General features: G+C 46.2%; 1 protein-coding gene across 1 annotated transcript in view; it reads right to left on the minus strand.

Moving 5' to 3' along the window:
* The window catches only part of DNAH8 (dynein axonemal heavy chain 8), a 585957-nt gene that overhangs the window by 441715 nt on the left and 121876 nt on the right, over positions 1 to 22366 (minus strand). The window contains exons 14-18 of the mRNA XM_034764627.1: positions 21865 to 21941; positions 21218 to 21317; positions 7667 to 7786; positions 5817 to 5952; positions 4891 to 5078 (exon numbers count right to left, since the gene is read on the minus strand). Of these exons, the coding sequence (XP_034620518.1) occupies positions 4891 to 5078; positions 5817 to 5952; positions 7667 to 7786; positions 21218 to 21317; positions 21865 to 21941 (621 nt within the window). The remainder of the gene's footprint in view (positions 1 to 4890; positions 5079 to 5816; positions 5953 to 7666; positions 7787 to 21217; positions 21318 to 21864; positions 21942 to 22366) is intronic.

Here is a 22366-nt window from a genome sequence, read left to right on the forward strand (position 1 = left end):
GCATTTCCTGGTATTGGTTCCTATCTAAAATCTTAACTATGTAACTATATACAAGGCTAACTAAATCTAGATGTGTTAAAAACTTGGCATTTAGTTAGTCTAAGAAGGATCTGGACCAATGATCCAGAGAGGTTACTAAACAATCACTGACAGCATTTGGAACAAACTGCAACAGGTGGAGCACCACACACCTCTTTTATAGCCTTGCCTGTAGAACTTTCAGGAACAGTGAAGTGAGGGGAACAAGGAGGTGTGCAAGTGTTCCAACTGGCACTGCTAACTAAGTTTCTGCCATTAAAGCTGCACCAGTCAGTGCATCCCATGAGTGAGACTATGTAGAGGTCCCTAAAAGAAGTGAATGTACAATAATTTTACCTTATTGAATAAGTCACGCACAGTAGTCATAAAATTATTACATCTCAGTATTTTCAGATTATTACATAGCATCTCCACATCCATCACAATGATGACGTACACAAAACAAAACAATGGTATGGAGAAGGTTGATGGACATTTCTATGTTCATAGATTCATAGATCTTAAGGTCAGAAGGGACTATTAGATCATCTACTCTGATCTCTTGCATACAACAGGCCATTACATTTCACCCAGTTACCCCAAAACTAAGCCCAATAAATTGTGTTTGACTAACTATATCTTCCAAAAAGGCACCCAATCTTGATTTGATGACATTAAGAGATGGAGAACCCTCCACTTCTCTTGATAGTTTGTTCTAGTGATTAATCAACCCCACTGTTAGAAATTTGTGCCTAATTTTTAATGTTAATTTGTCTGGTGTCATCTTTCACCCACTGGTTCTTGTTATATCTCTTTCTGCTAGATTAAAGAGTCCTTTAGTACCCAGTATTTTCCTCTCATGAAGGAGCTTGCACACTGTAATCAAGTCACCTCTGAATCCTCTTTTTGATAAATTAAACAGATTGAACTCCATAAGTCTTTCACTGTAAGGCATTTTCTCCAGCCTATATATCGTATCTCATAATCTCAGGAACAGAAGGATATTCAATTAAATTGAAAGGCTGCACATTTAAAATCAATAAAATGAGATACTTTTTCACAGTAGTCAATTAGCTAGTGGAACTCATTGCCATAAGATATGTGAAAGTGAAATGAATTATATTAAAGAAATAGAATGAATTAAAGAATGCTGTATGTGCCTTTAAGTAGAAATGAGAAATGCTGCGATCCAGGTGTCAGGAAAGCAGACATTAAGTTAGAACAATTGCTCCACTTAAGGGCGATTGGTGAAGTATTAGCCTTAGATCGATAAGAGTCAGTAAGGAAGTAGGATATGCATGTTGTGCCCCAGGTAAATTTTACAATTTTGCTCTTTGTCCCTTTGTTTAGTTCGCGCCCTTTTATCTGTATAAATAAGACTGTTTGGGTCTTGCATGAGGCTCACATTATCTGAATGTATTAGCAGAGCGCTGTGCTAATAAAACAGAGTGATATGACAAACTGTGAGTCCTGAATCCAGCTTTGACAGATATCATGGAGGCAAAAAAATTAGCAAGATTAAAAGGTTATACATTAATATGGATAATGAGAACAGCCATAATTAAAATAGTAAGGATTAAAAACAAAACAAAAGAAGAATTTTGGAAGGGTTATAAACACACTTGCTTCAGGGCATAAGTAAAACTCTAACCAAAGTCACGAAGAAATTTTCTCTGCGGGCAAGGTTCCTTGAACCTTCTCTGAAGCATCCATTACTAGAAACTATTGGAAACAGCCTTATCCGGGTCTTATCCAGGACGGCAATTCCTATGTTCAGTAAAATCAGCCATCTGGCATCCTCTCCTACTTCTCCACAGTCTTTCATCCTAAGAAAAAGCTCCCTATTATCTCTTCCCTTTTCCTCTATCCTCACCTTAATTCAGGCCTAAAATCTACATGTCTTAATGCTGAAATCTGAATGGACTGTTTCCCTGCTGCAGGCATTCCTCACGGTGTTCTTCATATGTTACTGTACAAATGTTTATAAAGCTTTCCAGATTGTATTGCATAATCCACAGTACAGTAGTGCTCTGAAAATTCAAATAAAGATGCCAAGGGCTAGTGCACCATGGACCAACACTGAAAAAGTTGGGCCCAAGATCAGAATTAAGGTAAGAAAGATCAAGGAGCTGCAACCAAAATAGAGGAGAGAGAGAAAGAGGCTCTGGAAAATTGCAATGAATTAAGATAAATTCCCCCTCCTAATTGTGTGTCCCACCAAATCCATTCTGTCTATATTAAATTATATGATCCCCAATCTTACCACTCACACAAGCAGACAAAACCTTCCAGAAAACCAAATTTCTCCTTCATACAAAAACACCTCAGATGTCAAACTATCTTATTCATCAACCTTTTTCCTGAAAATTGGTGATAAAAAATGGGAAACCTTTCTTTGAATTATTTCAAAAAATCTGGCTCCTCTTAATTAACATTACAGTGGAGTTGCATCTTATGTGGGGGTTAGGTTCTAAAGTAGGCGCATAAGGCGAAAATCGTGTATAGTCAAAATTACCCTTGAAAATCCCTTAAATCGCCCATAAAGTACAGTATACTGTACATGGCTTTGTGTATACAACCCGTACAGTAATATGTATAAATGTATAATGCATACAGTAATGTACAGTATATAATAAAGAGTATATATGCAAAATATAATTTTACAGTACTGTATTTTTAATTACAGGCGGTAATTACAGGGGGTCGTCGGGGCTTGATGTCGATCCAGTAGACAGAGGTGACGGAGAGGTTGGGTGACGGAGAGCGAGTTGTAGACAAAGTGGTTGGCTCTGGTTCAGCTCGAGAAGTTGATTGCGTAGGTTCATCTGCTGCTGGTTGTTTTTCCTTTAAAAACATGGTGATCGGCAACTGTCGCTGTTGTCTCTTGAGCTGCTCAAACATTTCTTGATACGGTCTCAAATCATCTGTAATACTACATGTGATTTTGAGGCTTCGTTCCATAGAGGAATCGTATTCAGAAATTAAATCATTCAAGTGTTTTGCTGCTTGGAACACTTCAGCAAATTTATGAAGATTCCAACTTGCTGGCTCTTCCTGTTCGTCGTCACCATCTTCGTCTTCTGTAGATGTTTTTATCAGTTCCTCTAACTCTTTGTTAGTCAATGTTTCTCTATGGCTCTCAATTAATTCTTCAATTTCTTCCTCAAGGATGTTGACGAAGCCATCATCACCCACTTGCCTGGACACCAGAACAATGCGTTTCACTTCTTTGTCAATAGTTGGGAAACCCTTATAATCATTCACACATTCTTTCCACAGGTTTCGCCAACATGCATTGACTGTTTCAGGCTTGACTGCATCCATTGCCTGTTTAATATAAGTGATGCAATCGGCAATGTTGAAGGACTTCCAACATTCCATCACATTAAGATTGGGATCAGCATCCATAGCGCTACATATCTGTGAGAACATAAGCCTCGTGTACGTGGCCTTGAAACAGCAAATCACACCTTGGTCGAGAGGTTGGAGGATGGAGGTGGTATTAGGGGGGAGAAAGACGACTTCAACGTCGTTATATGCAAACCGGAGTGCCACAGGGTGGCCAGGAGCATTGTCTATGATCAGCAACAATTTAAAGTCAAGTCCTTTCTCTTCGAGGTACCGCTTGACCTCCGGAATGAAACACTTGTGGGAACCAATCCAGAAATAATGCTGCCGTCATCCAAGCCTTTTTATTTGATTGCCAGAACACAGGCAGGAGATTTTTGTTCTTGCCTTTTAGGGCACAGAGATTTGCAGCCCTGTAGAGCACGCCCAGACGCATTGCCACAAAACAACACAGCCACACGGTCTTTAGCTGCTTTGAAGCCAGGTGCTTGTCTTTCTGATTTCGAAATGTAAGTGCAGTTGGCCATTTTTTTCCAGAAGAGCCCAGTCTCGTCAGCATTAAAAACTTGTTCCGGAAGATAACCCTTTTCTTCTATGATTTTCTTTAATTGTTCGGGGTAGGCTTTTGCTGCCTCTTCATTGGCAGATGCAGCTTCACCAGTAGTCTGCACGTTTTTGAGGTTGAAGCGGTTCCTAAAACTGTTACGCCAACCTTGGCTGGCTTTGAATTCCTTCTCATCAGAAGGCTGTCCCTCTTCAGCAGGAGGTTTGAACAGCGCATAGAGGCTAAGAGCCTTTTCTCGCAACGTGTTGCCATCGACAGGCACACGTTTATGGTTCATGTCTTCCAGCCATAAGTTTAATGCCTTTTGTCTTCACTAAAGTCTTATCATGCACCTGGCACATCACCTTAGCAGTTATTGGAGCACTTGATGCCACGACTTGACGAATTTCTCTCTCTTGAAACTTGATGGCACGGATGCTAGATTCGTTGCAGCCATATTTTCACGCCATGTTGGAGACCGACATACCGTCTCTCAATAAGTCCAACACAGCCAGTTTTTCCTCCAGTGTTGGAACAGATCGCTGTTTCTTCGGTTGAATTAGTTGGCTTGCGTTTAGGGGTCATGTTGTACGAAAAATACGTATCTTTAAACACTAGAATCACACTCAGCATGGCGAGATGCTCACACTATGAGAGGCACATGGGAACTGAGACCAACTGAGGGAACAGCAGATTCACGTTTCCCATCTCACACTCACTCTGGGGCATACACTCACTGAGTGGAATGGTGGGTGGAATCACCCGCACTATTTACAGGTATTGTGCTGTTTTTCTATTTTTTTTGCCGAGCACGTATAGTTGAATTCGCGTAAGTTGAATGCACGTATGATGCAACTCACCTGTTAGAGTGTCAGGACTCGAAATGTGGTATTAAAAGACCAGTATGAAGAGTGTGGCACTATACTCTAGACAATATTAGTTATTTCTTTTTAAAAGAAATGGTGGGTTTTTTGACTTACCTCCAAACACAATTTGTTTGTCTTCAGAGTATTTTCTATTTTTACTACCCTCTTTGCTTGCTCTGGTACTTCAAGACCCATCTTTATCATACACTTAGTCTCTCGGACAATCTCTAGAATTTTGGGATCAAAATTAACAAGCAACTTCCCAGTTTCAGGATGACGTACCAGTAGGGTAGCTTGTAATGCTGCAAGTAAATTAAAGTATATTTTAAAATAAATATTCATAACAAACTATTGATTGTTTCTATTGTATAATGAGTCCTTATTAGATTTCTGAGAAAATGTGAATGATTGGGCATGAAGCAATTATAGGTTCAATCCTGCAAGGACGTGAGCATTTTCAGGAGCTGCTCAATTTCTTGCAGGAACAAGTCCAAGAAGAAGATAATACTGAGACAGAAAGATTAAGGAAAAACAAAGCCAAATAAAACCCAAAATGTAAGGATAGAAAAATGCTATAATCGAATCCTGCAATCAGACCATGCATATGGGCACTTTTTCCCATAAGGAGTTCTGTTGGCTTCTTTTACATATTACTACTTTAGCTAGTTGTACTATAATTCTTATTCAATATAACCTACATAACTGAAAATGTAATGTAATACCAAGGTAATTATGCTTTACAAATAAATCAATCATTGGCCCCACCCTGCAAGTAGTTCCATAATGCAAACCCCTTCACCCACACAGTCATTCAGATGCAGGGGTCTGTGATATCATGTATACTTGCAGGAGCAGGACTATAATTTGCATATTTTAAAGGCTAAAATGTTAAAAATATATTTAAGTTGATTTTCTATAAATCTAGCAGTTGTCAACAACATATAAGAACAAATTGCAATAAAACATTATAACAGACAGAACAAGGCTGATGTGAAAACTTACACACATTTATTAGAAGTCTTACATACCTAACTACTCACCATATTGTAGCTGAGAAATTTCCTTCACCCAAGCCATGTGATAGAGTACCTCAAATTCCACCAATACATAGGAAATTTTATTGAATAATCGAACCACTGCTTTACCTTCTGGACTTGTCAAGATATCTGAATTTTTCTATTAAAACATTGCAAATTAAAATTATAAACATATCAAACAGCGGTTCAACTTGATGTCAAATGAAAATTGTTTAAAATTATTTACTATGAATTTTTGAAGCTTTAAATCTCAAATTAAATTTATATTTAAAGCGTGCTATCAAGTATAGTATGGCCTGCTGAAATCAATAGGAGATTGGCCTAATTAATAAAAAAAACAAAAAAACCTCTGCCTTTTTAAAAATAATACATTAAAAAGTGACAACTTTATTGTGCAAAGGACTTATAACTTCTGTTGAAATGGATGCTCAGCACTACTCAGGATTTGGATTAATCTGAATAAAGGAGATTTTTGAGGCTAAACACACACAAATTTCACTTTTATTATTACTTTAAATAATTACATGCAAAGCAATTACATTATTCAAATTATAAATAATTGGATTACAAAAAATGTCACATACAAAGTTATTAATCAAATATCAAGGTGCTGTGGTATTTCTAATTTGATTGAGAACTTTTATTTATATTATTTGAAAACCAAACAGGATAGCACTTTGCTAGATGATGGGCAGAGCATAAGGCCTTCCTTACTGACTAGTCTCATCCTGCCTCATAGGTGCTATTGTCTGTAATGATGAAATATATCTTCAAATGATACTTCATTCAAAGACCTGAAAACATTTACTCAGTTCTCTGAAAACATCTGCTCAATGTGTAGCAGCAGTCAAAACATTAACCGAATGTTAGGAACTATTATGAAAGGGATAGATAATAAGACGTATCATAATGCCATTATATAAATCCATGGTACACCTGCACCTTGAATACTACATGTAGTTCTGGTCACCCCACCTCAAAAAGTTATATTAGAATTGGGAAAAGAACAGAGAAGAACAACAAAAATGGTTGGGGGTATAGAACAACTTCCATATGAGAAGATATAAAAAGACTGGGACTGCACAACTTAGAAAAGAGACAACTAAGGGGGAATATTAGAGGTCTATAAAATCATAAATGGTGTGGAGAAAGTGAATGAGGAAGAGTTATTCACATAACACAAGAACCAGTGGTCACCCAATGAAGTTAACAGGCAGCACATTTAAAACAAACAAAAGGAAGTACTTCTTCACACAATGCATGGTCAACCTGTGGAACTCATTGCCGGGGGATGTTGTGAAGACCAAAAGTATAACTGGGTTAAATAAAGAATTAGACAAGTTCTTGTAGCATAGGCCCATCAATGGCTATTAGCCAAGATGGTCAGGGACGCAACCCAATGCTCTGGCTTTCCCTTAGCCTCTGACTGCCAGAAGCTGGGACTGGATGAAAGGGAATGGATCACTCAATAATTGCCATGCTCTGTTCATTCCCTGTGAAGCATCTGGTACCAGAAAATGTCAGAAGAGAGGATACTAGGCTAGACGGACCATTGGTCTGTCCCAGTATAGCCATTCTTCTGTTCTTATGACTGTATTTCCAATAATTCAATGCCTGCTACCACAATGCTGGAGCACTTGTTTAATACTGAGTCAAATACCACCACTACCTGAATCCCCAGAAGTGCTTCTTGCAGAATCAGTGTTTTCCTAGCAATTTCACATACAAATACTGATGTTGCCTCGTACAAATTCACAGCCAGAGGTGGTCTTGTCACTGGATCACAAGTAAACCAAGTATGGATTGTTTATGAAATCTATAATTTTCCCTCACATCAGTAATGATCAACTTACATAGAAAAAGTTGATTGGTTCGCTTATCCGCCGGAAAAGCTGCCTCACCCACAGTATCTTTCCTGCTACAGGGGGCATGTTTCGGGCAAGAGGAGGGTCATCTTTTTGAGCCTGGTAAAGCTAAAATAAATTCACTATTAGTAAATGCAAGGATATAAAATTGTTGAAAAATTAAAATGGTTTCCTCTAATATTTCAGATTAATATCTCTTCCTGGCCAAAATGTAGGAAAATGATGGAGCTGTCAGTAATGCTTTCTTCACTAAAATAATAATATATTCTGAGCAGATATAGCTTCTAAATGGAATTAAATGCCCAAATTGCTAAGATAAATGGCTGGGGGTCTTCCTCCATGGGTTCGCTGGAGTTGGACCCAGCGGGGCCCCTGCTGCTGGCCAAACACATGAAGGTGGGGCTTGAAGATGATCCAGAGGCCTTTCCTGAAACTTTTGAATGGGTGGCAAGAGCAGCACAATGGCCACTGTAGCAATAGGCAGACTTACTGGCCCCACACTTGACCAGGACAACAGAGGCAGCCTATTGTGGACTAGACCCAGTGACGGCATGGGATTATACCCAAGTCAAAGCAGCCATTTTAGACCCGTTGGATATCCCAGAAATGTTCCACCAGCAATTTCATGAAGAATGATATTCCTCAGGGGCCCAGAAATTGCAGGACTTGTGCCAGCAGTGTCTAAAACCCAAGACAAGGACAGGGTTTCTACCGGCCTGAAGAAGAGCTCCTCCTGGGTTCTCCCTCACAAGAGTTCAAGAGGTCCACTTCACATCAACAAGCCCGGTGAGACCAAATATATTACCACCCTAGATCTTACAAAGGGATACTGGCAAATCCCACTAACTCTGGAGTCTCGAGAAAAAACAGCCTTCCCCTCCACACACACAGCCTACATCAGTTTCAGACCATGGTGTTTTGGCTACATGGGGCCCCACCAATGTTCCACTGTCTAACAGACCAGGTCACCCGGCTAGACAATAGTAATGTCATGACCTACATCAATGATGTTGTTTTCTATAGCCAGAACTAGAAGGACACTGTAAAGAAGGTAGCTGCTGTACTCCAGTCCCTCAAGGAGAACCCCACAGAATGCTGTATAGGCATAGACAAAACTACTTACCTGGGATATACATTGGGGAATGGCCAGATACAACTTCTTATAGACAAGGCACAGGCCTCAAAGGCCTGCCTTGTTGCCACTTCAAGGAAGTAGGAGTGTCAGGCCCTGTGGGTCTTGAAGCCAGATCCGCAGTGGCCCTGTGAATCTTCATGCTCCAGTCCTCCACCCAGCAGCTAACAGACAGCAGCTGGGACTGGGATTCATGGAGCCCAACTGGGACACTAGCCCCACCCCCACATTGTGATTAGACGAGCTCCAGTGCTTCTGGATTTAAGCTAGAAGAGGAAACAGGAAGTTGTCTGTACAACTGGGCTTCACCCTGCTACGGACTGCTGGTCTGGTGTTTATCTGCTCCTGCCTTCTGATCCTAACCTTCTCGTATCCTGACTTGGCCTGACGCTTGGTAACTGCCTCCTAGTTCCTGACCTCCGGTTGGTCCCTTGATTCTGATATCCCAGTATCCACCCAACCTGATTGCTGGTAATTGGCTTCTGGTCCCTGGACCCATGCCTGACACTAACTTCTAGTTCAGGCCGCCCAGGACCCAGCCCTGATAACCAGGTTTTGGAGCTGGCAGGATCCTATAACTGGTTTGTGCCAGGGATATCATCTCATCTATTGCAGCCTTTCTCATCGATCTGTTCAACGACAGCAGCCTGAGAAAGATCTGCTGGATAGGAACCTGTGAGAAGGCCTGAAGGACCCTGAAGGATCACCTCTGTGGGGACCCTGCTTTCTATAGCTCAGACTTCACCAAGGAATTCCTCCTACAAATTGATACCTCAGAAGTTGAGTTGGGGGCTGTCTTATCCCAGGTGGTCAATGGCAAGGAACTCTCCCTTAGCCACAAACAGTTCCTAAGAGAGAAGGCTTTCTCCGTTATAGAAAAAGAGAGCTAAGCAGTGAAATGGGCAATACAGCCACTTCAATATTACCTTCTCAGCAGTAAATTAATCCTTGTCACTGATCACACCCCTGTATGGTGAATGCAGGACTACATAAACATACACTAGATACCTTTTAGTTCATGGCAGCAACATCTACATCGGGGAGTTAGAGCGTGTGGCAAATGGCCAACGCTATTGTGATGGGTCCCGCGCTTTTCCTATGCTTGGGCTCTGTTAGTGCTCTGGAGGGGGAGAGAAGGAGAGCAGGGAAGGGACCCAGGTCTGCCCCTTATTCTGCTCCCAGCCCCTTCAGCTTCACAGGCTTCTTACCCTCTTTCCCCTTGGGCAGGGTTTCTCTCAGTCCTCTGTACTGGGAGAGTCCCTCTGCCCTGCTTGGGCAGGGTCTCCCTTCCCCAGTACTCTGATTCTCTGGTCAACACCAGTACACCTCCAAACTACAGTCAGCTCTCCTTCCCTTCTCCTATCTGACTGAAGCAGGGGGGTTTATTAGGTCTTGGGCAGGGCCTTAATTGGCTGCAGGTGCTCTAATTAACCTGTAGTAACCTCGCCTTAGTCCAGAGGGAAAAAACAGTTACTTACCTCTCGTAACTGTTGTTCTTCGATATGTGTTGCTCATGTCCATTCCAATAGGTGTGTGCACACTGCGTGCACGATTGCCGGAAAGCTTTTCCCCTAGCGGTATCTGTCAGGTCAGCTGTGGAGACCCCTAGAGTGGTGCCTTTATGGCGGTATATATATGTCCCTGCCAACCAAGGGCCACCAAGACCTGTTTAGGAGGGTGGCAGTTAACCTTAACCTCCAGGCAGAGGAGGTTATAGAGGACTCGGATTCGATGGTGGACCTCCTCACTCTCAAGGGTCCTTCTAGAGTGGCCTTGCCCCTCATAAGGACAATTCAGAACACCACGAAGGTGCTCTGGCAAACCCTGGCCTCTATAACACCAAGGGCTAAAGGTTTCGAGAGATGCTACTTTGTGCTGCAAAAGGGCTATGAGCACCTTTTTACCCACCCCCAGCCGGGGATTCTGGTGGTTGATGCGGCAAACCACAAGGAGCGGCAAGGACAGCCACGCCCTGCACCTAAGTCACAGGATGCCAAGAAGCTGGATCTCTTTGGCCGTAAACTCTATTCAACTGGTGAGCCCCAGCTTCGAGTAGCGAATCAGCAGGCAGTGCTTAGCCGATACGCTTTTAATTCCTGGAGCTCGTTGGCTAAATTCCAGGAGTTAATCCCGGCCGATTCTCGCAAGGAGTTTGGTTCGCTCCTTGAGGAGGGTAGAATGGTTTCTAGGACCCCCCTGTCCCACTTCTACCCTGGGCCTCCTAGAAGAGATCCATCAAGGAGAAAGGGCAGGAATAATAAGAGGCGCCCTCTGCAATCCTCCTCGGGCCAACGCCAGGGTTCAGCCAAACAGCCCTCTGGCCCCAAGTCTAACCTCCTCGTCCAGCGAGGAGGAGGAAGAGGTTCCTGGGACGGGGTCTTCCTGCCCCTCCGGTTCTCTGGAGGTTGAGTCAGGTATCTCGGAGCTCCCCGTGACCAGAGGCTCAGGTGCCACCGACGTTAGTGGAGGAGGGGCCTGTGGCAGCTCAGCAGTCCTGATCTCATACGGGGTCCTCAAGGGCCCTAGGGGTGTAGCAGACCAGCGATGTCACTGATGGAGGGACACGGGGGGCCAACACTACCAATACCGGCCTGGATCCCTGACCCTGAGCCTGGTGGTAGGCCCAAGGCGTCCAAAAGGGCCATTGTACTGGGCCCTGCCACTGGGGTGGCCAAGTGATGGCTGATGTAGGTTGTTCCACTGGCCTATGGTGCCAGGATTGGTCCCAGGACCAGGAGCAGTGGTGGCTGTGTCGGGAGACAGAAGATTCGGCATCTGACTCTGACAAGTATTCTGTACCCGACCACAGTGGAGCAGAGCCCAACGGTGCCGACGAGCAGTACTGGGGAGACGATGATGAATCAACAGCAGTGCCGCCATTGGTGCCACGAAGGATGTCAGAGCCGCCTGCGGTGCTGGGAACGACGCCGCAGTCTGTGTCGTCACTGGCGGTTCCTGAGTTTGCGAAGCCAGGCCCGGCACCTGAGGGGCCGGGTACCGCACCGTCATGGCAATGAGGTCTTGAGCTGCCTCATATGTATCCGGAGTGGAGGGGAGGTCAAGCTCTTCCGCCAAACCATCCCGGCCCAGGTAGGGGAGTCCGTTCTCGCCTGACTCAATGGCTCTGCCACTGGGGCTGGAGTCAACGGTGCCAATTCTTGAGGACCAGACCGAGGTTGTCCCGCTGGAGGACGCACCCCACTGGAGTCCCTCCTCGGCTTCTTGCCAGGGGAATGTTCCCTGTCTCGTTTCTTTTTCTTATGCGGCACCGGGGATTGTGAACGGTGCCACCTGGTGGCACTGGCCTTGCGGGCTGGGGAACGGTGCCGGTGCTCCCTGGCGGAGTCCTTCCTCGGTGCCAGGACATCCTGCACCGAGGCCCGTGCCCTGCGCACCAAGGATGCTGGTGTTGGCTCTGGCTGCGGTTGAAGGGCCGACTCCATCAGGAGGCGCTTCAGACGATAGTTCTGCTCCCTCTTAGTCCTAGGTCTGAAGCGCCTGCAAATAGGGCATTTATCTGTCTGATGGTCCTCCCCGAGGCACTTGAGACGGGCGACGTGTGGATCCCTTGTGGGCATAGGTTTTGCACACCTCTCGCACACCTTAAACCCCTGCAACTGAGGCATGCCCTGGCACCGGGGAGAGTAGAACGGGGGAAGCCATCGAAGTAAGCTAAACTGATCTACAACTATTAACAACTAACTAATGACTATTTACACAAAAACAATGGAACCACTAGGTAAGGCACTTGCAGATGCAAGAGACTGAGCTGTTCCAACGACCATCACGGGCAATAAGAAGGAACTGAGCAGGCAGCAGGTTGGCAGGGACATATATACACCGTCAAAAAGGTGCCACTCTAGGGGTCTCCACAGCCGACACGATGGGCACTGCTAAGGGAAAAGCTTTCCGGTGATCGTGCACGTGGCACGCACACACGTATTTGAATGCACATGAGCAATCACTCGAAGAAGAATAAGGCTCTGAACATCCTGGGACTTATACATTTCCCATCTATCACTCTCCTGCTGCCCTCCAGCCCTGCTGTATCACAAGTGCTACACATTACAGCATTATGCAGTTCACACCCCCATGGACTGGTCTGTGGCACCATGTACACAAATCTTTAATCTCATTTTGAATAGGGATTTAGGCACTTAGGCATCTTAATCCCATTGACTGTCAATGGGATTTTGGCTCATAACTGCCTAAATCCCCTTTGAAAGTGAGATTTAGGCTACTAAATCTGATAGGCATTGCAATGCTGAGCACAGCACACCTACACGCCTTTAAAAATCTGGGCCTAAATCTAGAATACTACGCTGCCTTAAATTTATCTGGGCCCCTTCTGGAGACCGATCTCAGGGAGAATATTCAGATGATGCATTTCCACTACCCTGAGATTCAAAGAAAGAATATCATATCCCTGACTCTAGAAATGGAGCAGTAATTAAAGAATTAATTTAAAGTTTACCCTAATTTGCAGACAGTGCTAGGGAAGAGAACAGTACTGACAGAGGCATCATGTCTCATCTTGGTACCAAATGCAATCTCCCTGAGAGTAAAGGGGATTCAGTCTCATTATAAACCCTCATTTCCCAGTACCATATACCAAACCAGTACCAGAGTTGGGAGTGTTAGTATCTGTTAGTAAATATTAACTCTTTTAGTCCTTTTCTTTCTGTATATTTGATTCATTTATATATCCACTATTTTCTAGAATCTTTATGATATTAAAAAAGAGTATGTTGAATTCTAAGGCCCAGAACACTGGTCCTTGACTGGTAAGTAATCCTATTCAGGAATTCTGTGTGTTAGACTGTATCTAATAATCCGTGGCAACTCCACGTCTATAGACCTGTAGATAGTCTTGTTACTGTACATGTTTCCTATTAGAGAATCAACAGGGAAGAATGATTCTGGGGGAAGAAAATCCCCCTGAAAGATATTATCTTGAAGTCCTCTCAGCTGTAAATAATTATGCCTTCACACATAAATCAGGTAAATTGAGAATATATAGAAATTACATCAGAATATATGTATCTTATGGCAAAAAGGTTTTCTTTGTTTAAAAACCCTATATAATGACACTGGTGTTAGAATTAGTTGAGGGATGAAAAAAAGGGTTACTCACCTTTGTAACTGTTGTTCTTCGAGATGTGTTGCTCATATCCATTCCAATTAGCTGTGCGTGTGCCGCATGCACAATCGTCGGAGAATTTTCTACTATAGCAACACCCAGTGGGTCGGCTGTGGAGCCCCCTGGAGTGGCGCCTTCATGGTGCTGGATATATACCCCGCCCCTTCAGTTCCTTCTTGCCGGCTACTCCAACAGTGGGGAAGGGGGGCGGGTATGGAATGGATATGAGCAACACATCTCGAAGAACAACAGTTACAAAGGTGAGTAACCGTTTTTTCTTCTTCGAGTGCTTGCTCATATCGATTCCAATTAGATGACTACCAAGCCTTACCTAGGCGGTGGGGTCGGAGTGAGACATTGCCGTGTGCAAAACCGCTGACCCGAATGCAGCGTCGTCTCTGGACTGCTGTACAAGCACATAGCGAGTGGCGAAGGTGTGGACCGATGACCAAACTGCAGCTCTACAAATGTCCTGGATAGAGACTTCAGCCAGGAAGGCAGTTGAGGAGGCTTGGGCCCTCGTGGAGTGGGCGATGAGGCGAGGCGTCGGGGCTCCGGCCAGGTCGTAGCAAGCACGAATGCAGGACGTGATCCAAGAGGAGAGACGTTGCGAGGAGACCGGTGAACCTTTCATCCGGTCGGCCACTGCAACGAAGAGTTGTGTCGTCTTTCTCAGCGGTTTCGAACGCTGAATATAGAAAGCCAGGGCCCTGCGTACGTCCAAGGAGTGCATACGTTGGTCTTGACGGGTGGCGTGCGGCTTAGGATGGAAGACCGGGAGGAATATATCCTGGTTCACATGAAAAGCTGATACTACCTTGGGAAAGAAGGCAGGGTGGGGGCAAAGCTGCACCTTGTCTTTGTGGAAGACTGTGTACGGAGGCTCAGATGTGAGCGCCCTGAGTTCAGAAACACGCCTTGCTGAAGTGATGGCTACCAGGAAGGCTATCTTCCAAGATAGGTAAAGGAGTGAGCAGGTAGCCAACGGCTCGAATGGGGCCCCTGTGAGCTTGGAGAGAACCAGGTTAAGATCCCACGCCGGAATGGGTTGGTGTTGCTGTGGGTATAGCCGGTCTAAGTCCTTGAGGAATCTGACGACCATCGGGTTAGAGAAGACTGAGGAAGCGTGTTCTCATAGGTGGAACGCCGATATAGCGGCCAGGTGAACCCTGACTGAAGATATCGCCAAGCCCTGCTGTTTCAGGGATAGGAGATATTCGAGAATAAGAGGAATAGATGCCTGCAAGGGGGGCGTGGCCCGCTGCTCGCACCAACAGGAGAACTGTTTCCACTTGGCTAAGTAAGTGGTCCATGTAGAGGGCTTTCTACTTCCCAGCAGGATCTGTTGCACGGGATGTGAGCATCGTAGCTCTGTCCGATTCAGCCATAGAGTATCCACGCTGTGAGGTGGAGTGATCTCAGGTCGGGGTGACAGAGTCGGCCATGGTCCTGAGAGATCAAGTCTGGGCACAAGGGAAGCATGATCGGAGTTTGCACCGATAGCTCCAGAAGCATGGTGTACCAGTGCTTTCTTGGCTAAGCTGGAGTGATTAGAATCATACGTGCCTTGTCTCTGCATAGCTTGAGCAGCACCCTGTGGACCAATGGGAATGGAGGGAAAGCGTAGAACAGCTGGTCTCTCCATGATAGGAGGAAAGCGTCCAAAAGGGAGCCCGGAGATCATCCTTGGAGGGAGCAGAACACGTGGCACTTCCTGTTGGCTCATGAGGCGAACAGGTCGACCTGGGGAAATCCCCACCTCTGGAAGATGGAATGGGTGATATCCGGGCGGATCAACCACTCGTGCGTCTGGAAGGATCTGCTGAGACTGTCCGCTAGAGCGTTCTGGACTCCAGGGAGGAACGATGCCATGAGATGTATCGAGTAGGCAATGCAGAACTCCCACAGGCGAATGGCCTCTTGGCATAGGAGAGACGACCGGGCTCCTCCTTGCTTGTTGATGTAGAACATGGCCGTGGTGTTGTCTGTGAGGACTGACACACAATGGCCATGTAGGAGACCAAGAAATGACTGACACGCTAGGCGCACCGCCATCAGCTCTCGAACATTGATGTGCAGAGCTAGTTGGGATGCGGTCCACAGGCCCTGGGTATGGTGCTCCCCGAGGTGAGCGCCCCACCCTATAGATGAAGCATCTCTGACCAGGTGCAGGGAGAGTTGTGGGGCGTGAAACGGCACTCCAGCGCAAACCGCCTTGTGATCCCGCCACCAGGTGAGGGAGGTCAAGACCAAGTTCGGAACCGTGACCACCATGTTTAGGTTGTCCCAATAAGGACGGTACACCACCGATACCCAGGCCTGAAGTGGACGAAGCCGAAGTCTGGCATGCCTGGTTACATAAGTGCAAGAGGCCATGTGACCCAACAGGCCAAGGCACGTCCTTACTGTGGTAATCGGGATGTTTGCGATGGTGTGAAACCGAGTGTCTGGCAGAAGAACTCGGGCGAGTCTGGAGTCTAGAACTGCCCCGATAAACTCTATCCTCTGGGTTGGCTCCAGAGTGGACTTTTCTTTGTTGAGTAGAATGCCTAACTCATGGAATATTTGTAGTATTATCTGGACGTGCGCCTGAACTTGCTCCCTGGTTTGGCCGCACACGAGCCAGTAGTCTAGATACGGGAACACCTTTATCCTTTGTCGACGAAGGTATGCTGCCACGACTGCCATACATTTGGTGAACACTCTCGGAGCCGCACACAATCCGAAGGGAAGGACGGCAAATTGGTAGTGCACCTTGTTTACTACAAACCGCAGGAAGCGCCTGTGCGGGGGGTAGATTGCTATATGAAAATAAGCGTCCTTCATGTCGAGGGCGGTGTACCAGTCCCCAGGATCCAAGGAAGGGATGATGGTCCCCAACGAGACCATGCAGAACTACAACTTTACTATAAATTTGTTGAGTCCGTGTAAATCTAAAATGGGTCGCAGACCCCCTTTTGCTTTGGGAATCAGGAAGTAGCGGGAGTAAAACCCCCTGCCCCTTAACTCTGGGGGAACCTCCTCTATGGCCCCCACAGAGAGGAGCCCAAAAACCTCCTGTGTAAGGAGATGCTCATGAGAAGGGTCCCTGAAGAGGGACGGGGAGGTGGGTAGGAGGGGGGGGACGAATAAAACTGGAGAGCGTATCCCCTCTCCACCGTGCGAAGGACCCAACAGTCCGAAGTTATAAGGGACCAAGCACGGTGGAAACGGGAGAGGCAATCCCGAAATAAAGGAAATAGATCCTGGGTAGTGGCTGGTGCGCCGTCCTTGGGCGCACCTTCAAAAGTTTTGCCTAGGTCCTGAAGGTGGCCTAGGAGGGCCCTGGTTCTGACCAGGTTGGGGGCCGGGTGGACCTCCATCTACGACCTCATCCCCGCCTTCTGGGGAAGTCCTGACGTGGACGAGGAGGAGGAGGGTAGAACCTTTGTGGCTGGGGCCTAAAGGGCCTGCACTGGGGTCCTGGGACATGCATCCCCAGGGAGCGCATGATGGTTCTCGAGTCCTTGAGGCTCTGCAACCGAGAGTCCGTCTTGTCCGAGAACAACCCTTGGCCCTCAAACGGCAGATCTTGCAGGGTCTGCTGCAGTTCTGGCGGTAACACCAAAACCTGGAGCCAGGAGACGCGTCGCATGGCTATCCCAGACGCTAGTGTCCTGGCGGTCGAGTCCGCAATGTCCAAGGAGGCCTGTAAGGAGGTCCTAGCCACCTTTTTTCCCTTCCTCCACAAGGGCCCCAAACTCCTCCCTCGAGTCCTGGGGGACCAACTCCTTAAATTTACACATGGAATTCCATGAGTTATAATTGTACCGACTCAGGAGCGCCTGTTGGTTTGCGGCCCTGAGCTGCAGACACCCCGCTGAGTAAACCTTGCGTCCAAACAAATAGAAGCGTTTAGCGTCCTTCGATTTGGGCGCTGCCACCTGCTGGCCATGGCGCTCTCTGGCGTTCACTGAGACTACCAGTGAACACGGCGGAGGGTGTGTATAGAGGTACTCATGGTCTTTAGAGGGGACAAAGTACTTCCTCTCTACACCTCTGGCAGTGGGAGGGATGGAGACCGGGGTTTGCCATATGGCATTAGCGTTAGCCTGGATCGTACGGATAATGGGCAACGCCACCCGGGATGGGGCATCAGCTGAGAGGATGCTCACCACCGGGTCCTCCACCTCCACTATCTCCTCAGCCTATAGGTCCATATTTCGTGCCACCCTACGCAACAAGTCTTGGTGGGCACGGAGGTCTATTGGAGATGGGCCTGAGGCTGTTGTACCCACCACTGCATCATCTGGGGAAGATGAGGAGGACGCCTCAAGGGGTAAAGGATCCATGCGGGTCTGTCTTCAAGGGACCCTGATGCGCAGGATCACCTGCACCGGGGTCTGGTGCCTGCGTGGGTGTCGGCGCCGGAGCCTCCATGCCCCCTGGGGGAGGACGGGAAACGGTGGCCTCAGGAACCCTGGGCTCAGAGTGTGCCGAGTGAGAGGCCGCTGGTGGAGCCCCTTGGGCTTGGTGATACGCCCATGGGGTCCAGAAAGACCGACCCTGAGCAGGGTATGCTGAACGGGAAGCCCCTTCAGACGAGCGAGATGCCGATCTCGAGGGCCAGGGCGGTGCCGAGCGTGGTTGCAGGGACTCGTCCTGCTACGGTGCCGAGCGGTGCCGGTCCACCGGCAAACGGTCTCTGCGCGGTGCCGGTGAATGGTGCTGGGATCGAGAATGGTGCCGATGGCCATGTCGGTACCAGGATCCGGATCTGGATCGGGAAGAGGAAGACCGTCTGTAGACTCGGTGCCGGGAGCAGCCTCGCGAATGGGAGCGGTGCTCATACCGGTGCCGAGAACTGCGTCTGGACTCCGACCGGTACCGATGCTCAGGTCGGTGCTGAGAAGTAGACCGGTGCCGGGAGGAAGATCTGGGCCGCGAGTACGACCAGCGCCAAGATGAAGATCGGTGCCGGGACTGCGAGCGGCGTCGGGACCTGCTCCGAGACCGGGAGCAGTGCCACGAGTCCACACTCGGAGATGGCGGGCGTATCAGGGTAGGCTTGCCCCTGGATTGCACCGTACGAATGGCATGCGATGCCACGGGTTGAGACGGCGCCGACTCCGTGAGGGCAATGAGGTCTTTCGCCGTGGCAAACATCTCCGGTGTAGAGGGGAGACAGGGCTCCACCACTGGACGAGGTGGTGAGCCAGCCTGCACCGGACTCAACGGCCCTACACCCGGTGCCGGAGTCAACGGTGCTGATGACACTTGCACCCTCTGGCGCTCCGAAGCCGGATGCGGCTCTACCACTGGTGCGGGGGGAGCCGGTGTCTGTTGGACCCAGCATCCTGGGTCTTGCGGGGCCTTTTATGTCCCGGAGACATGGACCGGCGCCGAGGGGCTTGCGGCGGACGCGGTGCCGAGGGAGGACGGTGCTGTGGGGCCTTATCCGCATCTGCTCACGGTGCAGTACCGGAGGGTGCCGCTGGGGCGCTGCGCACCGAGGCGCTCGGTGCCGGAACTTGGCACGCCGAAGGAGGATCTGGGCTAAGTGCCGCCTCCATGAGGAGCTGCTTAAGTCTAAAGTCCCGCTCCTTTTTGGTCCTTGGTCTGAAAGCCTTGCAGATTTTTCACTTGTCCGTCTGGTGAGACTCCCCTAAGCACTTCAGACAAGAGTCGTGGGGGTCTCCCGTTGGCATAGGCTTAGCAAAGGTCGCACACGGCTTAAAGCTAAGAGCCTTGGGCATGAGCCCGGCTACGTGCCGAGGGGAAAAGGGGGGATAATAGCCCCCTTAACCCCCGCTAACTATTTATAACTATTTATAACTATTTATAACTATTAACAACAAACTACTAATCTAAAGTATATAACCAACAACTATCTACAAGAACTAACGAGTAAAGCTAGGGAGAGTGGAGAACAGCTATGCTGCGCTCCACAGTTCCAACGACCGTCAAGGGCGGTAAGAAGGAACTGAGGGGGCGTTGGGTCGGCTGGGGTATATATCCAGTGCCATGAAGGCGCCACTCCAGGGGGCTCCACAGCTAACCCACCGGGTATTGCTAGGGTAGAAAATTCTCCGACGATCGTGCACATGGCGCGCGCACACCTAATTGGAATTGATATGAGCAAGCACTCGAAGAAGAACTGCGCATCCCTCCGGTTGCAGTGAAGAAGAGACACAGACCCAGTTCTTTATCACATCAAAGGGTGGTAATGTATCTATTCTTTGTATGTTTTGTATAGTGCTGTACTAATCTCTGATTAATAATCTTTGATTAAATAATTCCAATTGAGCCTGTTATTTGACAATCTTGAATCATCATTAACTCAGACAAACAACAGAACAGTACCAGTAGAAAGCATACACTGACCAAATGGGCACTGATAACAAAAATCTCCAATGCCTCTGTACACACCACTTCCAATATTCCTGGTTGTGGGGAGTACTATGCATGCAGTCCATGTTCTCTTTTGTGCCAAAGCAGAGAAGGAAGTCTTGCTCTCTGCATGGCTACATTACAGATAAGTAAAATCTGGTCCTACTTGATCATATTCCATGTTTTCTTGGCTTGCACAAACTAGGGATGGACGTCCCTACCCACAATTCTCTACTGGGAAGCTCTTTTTGATTCATAAATAGTTTGCCTTAAAACAATCAAAGAGCCAACCAGTGACACTAATTTAATAGTTATAACCAGTCTGTGTAGTGGATAATAGTTTACTCAATTAGACACCTACAGCCAGATTCTCATTTGCACTACTTTAGTCATGTAAAGGGGCCAGATGTAAATATAAAGTGAGATGTAAATATAATTAAAGCCCTTTTACACTGTCAGAACAGTATAAAGTGGCCTTGTGTAAACAATAATTAGATTTATAAACATCATGTTATACCTAGGCAAAATATGTTGGACAGCTAATGTGGTCTTGTGTTTTAATAGCTGATGTGTAAAACCAAGATATGGTTATTGCTAAATGATTACATATTTTCATTTTGCCTACCTACGTAATAATAGTATAATGTTTTGGTGTGTTTTAAATTGCAAAATTTTCATGAGGGAGCATTCTCCCAGATGTGCTTAGAAAGAAAAAGTGTGCTCACATTTAGACAGGACGTTTTCTTCGGTAGGATGCGGGAAGAAGTATAGTAAATCAAGACTAATAAAATAGGCTAAAAAATAAACTAGGAGCTCTTTAGATTAGAATATATTTAAATATTGGAGATTTTATACTTACACACTATTTGAAATGTCTAATTACACAAAAAAGAATTACCTTTTTAGTAGCTTCAAGTTCTGCTACGTAATGCTGAAGAATAAGTCCAACAGTATGTGCTATTTCCTGCTGAAGACATGGCATATTCAGCTTCTGAAACCTATATTAGATTATAATCAAATACAAGAAATTAGAGTGACTTCCTTTAAATAATGTTTCTGCAGCTCTACCTTGGCTGGAACTTTGGGATATATAAAGTTATATGAGCACTATGCAAAAACTAGAGTGGGACAAAAAAAATTGCCCAAAGGATAAATTCTAGCCAAACCTGTCTGAATTATCATTAAACTAAGAAACAGAGGAATGTTTAAAATATGCTAGAAAACCAGTATTCATCCATGGGCTTTCAAAGTTTGCATTGTCCATAAAGACACAAATACATTGTACTAGACTAGGTCATTCATTTTTAAATTAACATTACTACACCTCTACCATGATATAACGTGACCCGATATAACACAAATTCGGATATAACATGGTAAAGCAGTACTCCGGTGGGGTGGGGCTGCACACTCCGGTGGATCAAAGCAGGTTCGATATAACGCGGTTTCACCTATAACGCGGTAAGATTTTTTGGCTCCCGAGGACAGTGTTATATCGAGGTAGAGGTGTACTTAAAAATATTTTGTAAGCATAATTGCCATTACCTTTGAAGTAGCTGAACTGAATGCTGTGAAGACAAAATTCTTCCAAAACAAGTATTCATAAATGTCTGTATCTGCACCTAAGACAAATATGAGTATTTCCAGCTATATTAAATTTTATGTGACTAATGACTAGTAATTTACATATTTCTGTATTAATTTACTATAGCTTTCCTAGATGTTTAATAAGAGTATTTTACAAAAAATATACCTTCTTAATGTAATAAAAAGACACAGAAAGACCACTATGACAATCTAGAAAGAGAAAACAAGGAAGATCATGACAAGAAATCACTGCTGTTTCTATGTTGTTTCAAATCATATATATTTGCATGTTCAACATATACATAATTTTCTCTGAATATTTTCTCTGAGTATTTATTGATAGCAGAAATTGTAACAACAGTTACTCCAAAGGTGAGTTATTAATAAAATAGATATCAACTCCTGGGTCCATGTTCCTAAAGGTCCTCAAGGAATCCATTTTGAAACACTTGGTGGAGAG

The sequence above is a fragment of the Trachemys scripta genome, chromosome 3 (genome assembly GCF_013100865.1).
Source record: "Trachemys scripta elegans isolate TJP31775 chromosome 3, CAS_Tse_1.0, whole genome shotgun sequence".
NCBI lineage: Eukaryota > Metazoa > Chordata > Testudines > Emydidae > Trachemys > Trachemys scripta.